A 9,838-nucleotide genomic window follows, 5' to 3' on the forward strand; every position below is an offset into this window, starting at 1 on the left:
CTCTGGTCTGTAAATACAGTACATTATAAACACCTCTGGTCTGTAAATACAGTACATTATAAACACCTCTGGTCTGTAAATACAGTACATTATAAACACCTCTGGTCTGTAAATACAGTACATTATAAACACCTCTGGTCTGTAAATACAGTACATTATAAACACCTCTGGTCTGTAAATACAGTACATTATAAACACCTCTGGTCTGTAAATACAGTACATTATAAACACCTCTGGTCTGTAAATACAGTAGATTATAAACACCTCTGGTCTGTAAATACAGTAGATTATAAACACCTCTGGTCTGTAAATACAGTACATTATAAACACCTCTGGTCTGTAAATACAGTACATTATAAACACCTCTGGTCTGTAAATACAGTAGATTATAAACACCTCTGGTCTGTAAATACAGTACATTATAAACACCTCTGGTCTGTAAATACAGTACATTATAAACACCTCTGGTCTGTAAATACAGTACATTATAAACACCTCTGGTCTGTAAATACAGTACATTATAAACACCTCTGGTCTGTAAATACAGTACATTATAAACACCTCTGGTCTGTAAATACAGTACATTATAAACACCTCTGGTCTGTAAATACAGTAGATTATAAACACCTCTGGTCTGTAAATACAGTACATTATAAACACCTCTGGTCTGTAAATACAGTACATTATAAACACCTCTGGTCTGTAAATACAGTACATTATAAACACCTCTGGTCTGTAAATACAGTACATTATAAACACCTCTGGTCTGTAAATACAGTACATTATAAACACCTCTGGTCTGTAAATACAGTACATTATAAACACCTCTGGTCTGTAAAGTTCTGGATAAGAAGTGGTTTTATCTGTCAGTCTGCTGAAGAGAAAAGGATTTGGGTCAAAGAGGGGTTGAGGTGAGATGGTCCACCCATCAGTACGACCCGTCTGCCCTTTAGGTCCCAGAGGGAGATCCATGGAGACTCTAATTTCCCATCCGGAGACATTTTAAGACATACCTCATCCTCTCTGTCATCCCTCATACTATTTCAGTCTCCAATGTGGTGAGATGGGATTCCTGTGATATCTTCTTGGCTGGGGATACCACCCCCCCCATACATACCCCCCTACCACAACTAAACATACCCCCCCCCATAACACTACAACACCAGCCCCACCCCATAACACTATAACACCAGACCCCCTACCACAACTAAACATACCTCACCAATAACACTACAACACCAGACCCCCTACCACAACTAAACATACCCCCCCCCATAACACTACAACACCAGACCCCCCCATAACACTACAACACCAGCCCCACCCCATAACACTACAACACCAGACCCCCTACCACAACTAAACATACCCCCCGCATAACACTACAACACCAGACCCCCTACCACAACTAAACATACCCCCCCCCAATAACACTACAACACCAGACCCACCCATAACACTACAACACCAGACCCCCTACAACAACTAAACATACCCGCCCCCCAATAACACTACAACACCAGACCCCCTACCACAACTAAACATACCCCCCCATAACACTACAACACCAGACCCCCTACCACAACTAAACATACCCCCCCCCCATAACACTACAACACCAGACCCCCTACCACAACTAAACATACCCCCCCCCCAATAACACTACAACACCAGGACATACTGGAATGGGGGTTGGTCACAGTACAACAATACTACAACAACATACTGGAATGGGGGTTGGTCACAGTACATCAATACTACAACAACATACTGGAATGGGGGTTGGTCACAGTACAACAATACTACAACGACATACTGGAATGGGGGTTGGTCACAGTACAACAATACTACAACAACATACTGGAATGGGGGTTGGTCACAGTACAACAATACTACAACAACATACAGGAATGGGGGTTGGTCACAGTACAACAATACTACAACAACATACTGGAATGGGGGTTGGTCACAGTACAACAATACTACAAAAACATACTGGAATGGGGGTTGGTCACAGTACAACAATACTACAACAACATACTGGAATGGGGATTGGTCACAGTACAACAATACTACAAAAACATACTGGAATGGGGGTTGGTCACAGTACAACAATACTACAACGACATACTGGAATGGGGGTTGGTCACAGTACAACAATACTACAACGACATGCTGGAATGGGGGTTGGTCACAGTACAACAATACTACAACAACATACTGGAATGGGGGTTGGTCAAAGTACAACAATACTACAACAACATACTGGAATGGGGGTTGGTCACAGTACAACAATACTACAACAACATACTGGAATGGGGGTTGGTCACAGTACAACAATACTACAACAACATACTGGAATGGGGGTTGGTCACAGTACAACAATACTACAACAACATACTGGAATGGGGGTTGGTCACAGTACAACAATACTACAACAACATACTGGAATGGGGGTTGGTCACAGTACAACAATACTACAACAACATACTGGAATGGGGGTTGGTCACAGTACAACAATACTACAACAACATACTGGAATGGGGGTTGGTCACAGTACAACAATACTACAACAACATACTGGAATGGGGGTTGGTCACAGTACAACAATACTACAACAACATACTGGAATGGGGGTTGGTCACAGTACAACAATACCACAACAACATACTGGAATGGGGGTTGGTCACAGTACAGCAATACTACAACAACATACTAGAATGGGGGTTGGTCACAGTACAACAATACTACAACGACATACTGGAATGGGGGTTGGTCACAGTACAACAATACTACAACAACATACTGGAATGGGGGTTGGTCACAGTACAACAATACCACAACAGAATCAGACACTGACATCACTCCCTCTCTCTGTGGACCAGCCATTTCCTTTGGCCCTGTCCCCCTCATCAGACCCCCTCATACCGAGCTATGTAGGGCAGAGGCAGGGGCATACCAAGGACCTCTGACAAAAGGGTTTCAGGCTGGATTAGATTTGGTTTTAACGGTCATATCAGAAACCCGAGAGCTGGCGTATTCAGGTCAAATTCTCTTAGCCAAACGCTGACCAAATCAAAACCGTTTTTAATGGAGGTCAGAGTTACAAATTCCCCCTGATGACCTGTCTTGGGGTCTGCCCGGGGTCTGACATATGAGATTGCACTGCAGAAAGCCATATTCTGTTACCCCTGTCCTCTGGTGGATCTATGAGGGTAGATCAGCTAGCATACAGCCCTATTCTATTACCCCTGTCCTCTGGTGGATCTATGAGGGTAGAGCAGTTAGCAGACAGCCCTATTCTGTTACCCCTGTCCTCTGGTGGATCTATGAGGGTAGAGCAGTTAGCAGACAGCCATATTCTGTTACCCCTGTCCTCTGGTGGATCTATGAGGGTAGATCAGCTAGCAGACAGCTCTATTCTGTTAACCCTGTCCTCTAGTGGATCTATGAGGGTAGATCAGCTAGCAGACAGCCCTATTCTGTTACCCCTGTCCTCTGGTGGATCTATGAGGGTAGAGCAGTTAGCAGACAGCCCTATTCTGTTACCCCTGTCCTCTGGTGAAGCTATGAGGGTAGATCAGCTAGCAGACAGCCCTATTCTATTACCCCTGTCCTCTGGTGGATCTATGAGGGTAGATCAGCTAGCAGACAGCCCTATTCTGTTACCCCTGTCCTCTGGTGGATCTATGAGGGTAGATCAGTTAGCAGACAGCCCTATTCTATTACCCCTGTCCTCTGGTGAAGCTATGGAGTCCAGGTTCAGTTGCAGCCGGCCGCGACCGGGAGACCCATTAGGCAGTGCACAATTGGCCCAGCGTCGTCTGGGTTAGGGGAGGGTTTGTCCGGTAGGGATGTCCTCGTCCCATTGCGCACCAGCGACTCTTGTGGTGGGCCGGGCGCAGTGCACACTGAGACGATCGCCAGGTGTACGGCGTTTCCTCCGACACATTGGTGCTGTTGACTTCCGGGTTAAGTGGGCAATGTGTCAAGACGCAGTGCGGTTGGGGCATGTTTCAGAGGACTGTAACTACCAATTAATTGGGGAGAAAAAGGGGTAAAAAATTTATATATACTGATTTACTAATCTCCACCCGGCACAGCCAGAAGAGGACTGGCCACCCCACATAGCCTGGTTCCTCTCTAGGTTTCTTCCTAGGTATTGGCCTTTCTAGGGAGTTTTTCCTAGCCACCGTGCTTCTACACCTGCATTGCTTGCTGTTTGGGGTTTTAGGCTGGGTTTCTGTACAGCACTTTGAGATATCAGCTGATGTACGAAGGGCTATATAAATAAATTTGATTTAATTTGATTTGATTTGATTTGACTCTGTCATTTGTTGGCGATATCCAATAGGTATTGATAGGAGAAGGGCGATGGCCAAGTAAAGTTGACCAAGTGGATTCTTCAAGCTTGGCATCAGTTAAACTTGAGACAGTGGTATTTTGGTGATCCAAACGAACCCGGGAACCAGAGAACTCCCTGTTTTTAATTAGCCTCATTTCTAAGTGTCCCTACAAGGGGACTAAATCAGACCCAGAGGTCAAGACTGTTACTAAACCTGCTCCAGACATACCAGAGTCAAGCCAACACAGGTCACGACTCAGGACAGATATTACAGCCACATACACTGAGTGGACAAAACATTAAGAACACCTGCTCTTTCCATGACATAGACTGACCAGTTTAATCCAGGCGAAAGATCCCAAATCCACTTCAATCAGTATCGATGAAGGGGAGGAGACAGGTTGAAGACTTTATAAGTCTTGAGACGTTTGGGATTGTGTGTGTGTCAACTTGACACAACTGTGGGAAGCATTGGAGTCAACATGGGCCAGAATAGAGCTAGAATAGAGCTAGAATAGAGCCAGAATAGAGCTAGAATAGAGCTAGAATAGGGCCAGAATAGAGCTAGAATAGAGCCAGAATAGAGCTAGAATAGAACCAGAATAGAGCCAGAATAGAGCCATAATAGAGGCAGAATAGAGCTAGAATAGAACCAGAATAGAGCCAGAATAGAGGCAGAATAGAGCCAGAATAGAGCCAGAATAGAACCAGAATAGAGCTAGAATAGAACCAGAATAGAGCCAGAATAGAGCTAGAATATAACCAGAATAGAGCCAGAATAGAGCCAAAATGGAGTCAGAATAGAACCAGAATAGAGCCAGAATAGAGCCAGAATAGAGCCAGAATAGAGTCAGAATAGAGCAAGAATAGGGCAAGACGCTGTATTTTTCAATGCAGGAACGAATATGAGGAGTGTATTGACTGAGATGAGAATATGAGGAGTGTATTGACAGAGATGAGAATATGAGGAGTGTATTGACTGAGATGAGAATATGAGGAGTGTATTGACTGAGATGAGAATATGAGGAGTGTATTGACTGAGATGAGAATATGAGGAGTGTATTGACTGAGATGAGAATATGAGGAGTGTATTGACTGAGATGAGAATATGAGGAGTGTATTGACTGAGATGAGAATATGAGGAGTGTATTGACTGAGATGAGAATATGAGGAGTGTATTGACTGAGATGAGAATATGAGGAGTGTATTGACTGAGATAAGAATATGAGGAGTGTATTGACTGAGATGTTATTTTGGGTGAGATGTTAGTTCCATTATTTGGTTGACGGTACATTTAGTGCAACATAGTTCTCTGTGAGGCCGTCCGTATGGGGATGGTCGAGGCTAGGGGGGGGGGGGGTCAGGGTGTCATTACAGTGCGTAGCCTGTGACAGGCTGTGAGCAGCAAAAATATGATGTTACCAAACAGGGTGCAGGGAGGAGTGAAGAAAGGCAGGGGTGAAGTTAGGGAGGGTAGGGAGATAAAACTCAAGTGTTTGGACGCTGTGTTTACAAAGTGTGGGAGAGACTGAAGAGAGGGCTGACTGTACCATTAGAAGCTAAGGTATCAACGCAACATCAGCTACGACACTATATATCAGTGCAGAGGAAGTAACATTGTAATTTATCAGGTTTCTATGGACCCTTTATGCACATCTCACCAAGAGGAGGAGAAGACTGTGATCATGAAAGAAGAGAAGGAAACGGAAGACGAGAAGAAAGATGACGAGAACGATGATGATGAGGAGGAAGATGAAGATGAGAAAGATGATAGCGAGACAACAGTGATAGACGGTGAGGAGGAATTAGATGACAAATCCAAGGAGACTGAACCCCAGCAGCAGAAGGAGCAGGCCTGGGCCCCCACTACTTACTCCAAGTTTGGTAAAGAGGTGTTTTGCTACGTAGGAGAGGAGATCAGCATCTTTGAGGCCTTGGACTCTTACGGTGCTGTCATCTGGCCAGCGGTGAGTTAGTCTACTATTTAACATGACATTCATAGATAACAATGATAGCGGTGAGTTAGTCTACTATTTAACATGACATCCATAGATAACAATGATAGCAGTGAGTTAGTCTACTATTTAACATGACATTCATAGATAACAATGATAGCAGTGAGTTAGTCTACTATTTAACATGACATTCATAGATAACAATGATAGCGGTGATGGCGATTAGGATGGAAGTAAGGAGGGAAATACCACAGTGGTCTGAAACTTCTGGTTTACAGACCACATCAGGCCTGCAAGTCACATTATTTTGGCTTGCTGTAATTATTATTGTAATCCAGCCAGAAGATCCAACAGTTGGAACCTTTAATCTTCCTGCATAGGAATGACTGCCAGGGTAGGAAAATTCATTCTTCAGACTTCCTAAATCATATGAACTCAAACAGCCGTCTCAGTAACAGGTGCAATAAGTCCAACTTCTAATTAGTTTAGAAAAATGTGTGTTATTTATGTTTGTATAGCATAAGATGAATCAATCAATGTATATGCAGCAACACAGGTATTGAAACCAACAATTCCAAAAAAAAATCTACCTACAATAGAGCATGCTGGGAAATATGGTACGGATGGATGTGGTATTAAGTTACTCACTTCCTTTTGAAGTCCAATGAACTCACAGAATAACACTGATTAAGTGTGGATGGAGGATGATGATTGGTTAAATGTTTCACAGTGTGGATGGAGGATGATGATTGGTTAAATGTTTCACAGTGTGGATGGAGGATGATGATTGGTTAAATGTTTCACAGTGTGGATGGAGGATGATGATTGGTTAAATGTTTCACAGTGTGGATGGAGGATGATGATTGGTTAAATGTTTCACAGTGTGGATGGAGGATGATGATTGGTTAAATGTTTCACAGTGTGGATGGAGGATGATGATTGATGAAGTTCTAACAACTATAATGATGGTTTCTATAGTAACTATGGTTGAAGTTCTAACAACTATAATGATGGTTTCTATAGTAACTCTGGTTGAAGTTCTAACAACTATAATGATGGTTTCTATAGTAACAACGGTTGAAGTTCTAAAAACTATAATGATGGTTTCTATAGTAACTCTGGTTGCCTGCAGGCGTTGGCTTTGTGTCACTACCTAGAGACCAACGTTGAGCAGTTGAACCTGGTGGACAAGGCAGTGCTGGAGCTAGGAGCAGGTCCTGGCCTAGTGTCTATTGTAGCCACACTCCTAGGTGAGTCTGGACATTAAATGTACTCATATTGTACATCTGAGAAGATCAGAGAGGTGTAAGTAATATGGTGAAATTTCTACCTAGCCTATCAAGGTGGAGGAAGTCCTATCAAGGTGGAGGAGGTCCTGTCAGGGTGGCTAGCAAGGTGGAGGAGGTCCTGTCAGGGTGGCTAGCAAGGTGGAGGAGGTCCTGTCAGGGTGGCTAGCAAGGTGGAGGAGGTCCTATCAAGGTGGAGGAGGTCCTGTCAAGGGGGAGGAGGGCCTAGCAAGGTGGATGAGGTCCTAGCATTCTATACCACTTACACCTATCCAATCTTTTCAGATCTGCATGGTGTCCTAGGCACTAGACGACTAGAGGCTAGGGATTGATTTGGTACTGGCCACCTGTGTGTCTGTTAGTTGAATAACAGAGTGCTTCCTGTCCCCAGGTGCCTGGGTCACAGCTACAGACCTACCAGAGATCATAGGTAACCTGAGAGCCAACCTGCTCCGTAACACAAGAGGGCGTTGGAGGAACACTCCCCAAGCTGCAGCTCTGTCCTGGGGTCCTGACGTGGAACGCATCTACCCCAGATCTGTCTATCGCTATGACTACGTGCTGGCGGCTGACGTGGTGTATCACCATGACTATCTGGAAGAGCTGCTGTTCACCATGAGATACTTCTGCCGTCCAGGTTGATTGATTGATTGGTTGATTGATTGACTGATTGGTTGATTGACTGATTGGTTAAATTATTGATTAGTTTATTGATTGATTGGTTGATTTGTTAAATTATTGATTCGTTGATTGGTTAATTGGTTGGTTGGTTGATTGGTTAAATTATTGATTTGTTTATTGATTGATTGGTTGATTTGTTAAATGATTGATTCGTTGATTGGCTGGTTGGTTGGTTGATTGGTTAATTGGTTGGTTGGTTGATTGGTTAATTTGTTGGATGAACAGTTGATTCATTGATAGATTCATTGAACAGTTTAAAGTACAACAAATCCCTGAATGTAAGACATGAAAGCCTTAAACAACTCATTTTATTTCCCTTGATTGGTTGATTTGTTAAATTATTGATTCGTTGATTGGTTAATTGGTTGGTTGATTGGTTGGTTGGTTGGATGAACAGTTGATTCATTGAACAGTTCCCTGAATATAAGACATGAAAGCCTTAAACAACCCATTTTATTTCCCTTAGGAACCACTCTGATCTGGGCCAACAAGGTCCGCTTTCCCACAGACCTGGTATTCACTGAGGACTTCAAGAACACCTTCAACACCACCCTGCTGGCTGAGATGGGAGAGGTTAAGATCTTCATGGCCACATGCAGAGAGACAGAGGATCACCTTCAACACCACCCTGCTGGCTGAGATGGGAGAGGTTAAGATCTTCATGGCCACATGCAGAGAGACAGAGGATCACCTTCAACACCACCCTGCTGGCTGAGATGGGAGAGGTTAAGATCTTCATGGCCACATGCAGAGAGACAGAGGATCACCTTCAACACCACCCTGCTGGCTGAGATGGGAGAGGTTTATACCCATGTGTAAAAGGTAGGGATTAGGGAAGACAGAGGAATAGTTAACATCCTGCAGACTATGCCAAATGTAACCAAGAAGTCCTGTCCCTTCTTCCTCTGAGAAATGCTTGAAGACAGAAGGCGGCCATCTTGGCTAATGATAATGGACGTTGATGGACTACTGATGTTGTCAGTTGTTGATGTTTGATGTTCTACTTTATACTTACCTGCTATATGTAGTACTTTATTGTTTACGTAGTTGTTACATGTAGTTTGTATTGATAATATTATAAATGTATGTACTTTGCTGTGTTGTTCCATTCTGTATTAAAATATAATTTGTTATGGATATATAAAGTTTCTAGTAAAAAATCTACACATTCACTTTTTCCTGCCCTGAACATATCGAAACACCTATTACATTGAATTTATTTCCTACCAATCTACACAACCAACTGCACATCTTCAAAAGTCAAATAAAAATTATAGAAAATGTTGCAAATTAAATTAAAAATGTCTTCACCCCCCCCCCCTGCCCAGAGTCAATGTTTGGTGGAAGCACCTTCGGCAGCCATTACAGCTGTGAATCATTTTAAATAAGATCCTACCAACTTCACACAACTCTTATGGAAAACAGACACTCAGTGGCCAGTTTATTAGGTACACCCATCTAGTAGTGGGTCGGAACTCCCTTTGCCCCCAGAACAGCCTGCATTCTTCTGGGCATGGATTCTACAAGGTGTGTGGTTCAAAGGACAGAAATTGGACAGCTCTCCGGTAAAT

At 43.3% G+C, this 9,838-nt stretch overlaps 1 protein-coding gene across 2 annotated transcripts; it reads left to right on the plus strand.

Moving 5' to 3' along the window:
• The first annotated feature begins 5,764 nt into the window (after positions 1-5,764).
• On the plus strand, positions 5,765-9,412 carry LOC109885366 (protein-lysine methyltransferase METTL21C). Of its 2 annotated transcripts, none has more exons than XM_020477216.2 (4): positions 5,765-6,312; positions 7,433-7,550; positions 7,978-8,223; positions 8,734-9,412. In XM_020477216.2, the coding sequence occupies exons 1-4, from the start codon at positions 5,983-5,985 to the stop codon at positions 8,904-8,906; spliced, it is 867 nt and encodes a 288-aa protein (XP_020332805.2). In that variant the 5' UTR covers positions 5,765-5,982; the 3' UTR covers positions 8,907-9,412. The 2 variants fall into 2 exon arrangements, with proteins under 2 accessions (XP_020332805.2, XP_031676880.1); XM_031821020.1 differs by having other exon boundaries at positions 5,807-6,312; positions 7,978-8,235; positions 8,734-8,818.
• The last annotated feature ends 426 nt before the right edge of the window (positions 9,413-9,838 follow it).

Source organism: Oncorhynchus kisutch, unplaced genomic scaffold (assembly GCF_002021735.2).
Source record: "Oncorhynchus kisutch isolate 150728-3 unplaced genomic scaffold, Okis_V2 scaffold3811, whole genome shotgun sequence".
NCBI lineage: Eukaryota > Metazoa > Chordata > Actinopteri > Salmoniformes > Salmonidae > Oncorhynchus > Oncorhynchus kisutch.

Bases quoted from the DNA above. Each gene is read 5' to 3' on its own strand.
- LOC109885366 (XM_020477216.2), top strand. From the start codon at position 5,983: ATGGACCCTTTATGCACATCTCACCAAGAGGAGGAGAAGACTGTGATC. The intron at 6,313-7,432 runs GTGAGTTAGTCT...GGTTGCCTGCAG, and splicing joins GTGCTGTCATCTGGCCAGCG to GCGTTGGCTTTGTGTCACTA. The intron at 8,224-8,733 runs GTTGATTGATTG...TATTTCCCTTAG, and splicing joins GAGATACTTCTGCCGTCCAG to GAACCACTCTGATCTGGGCC.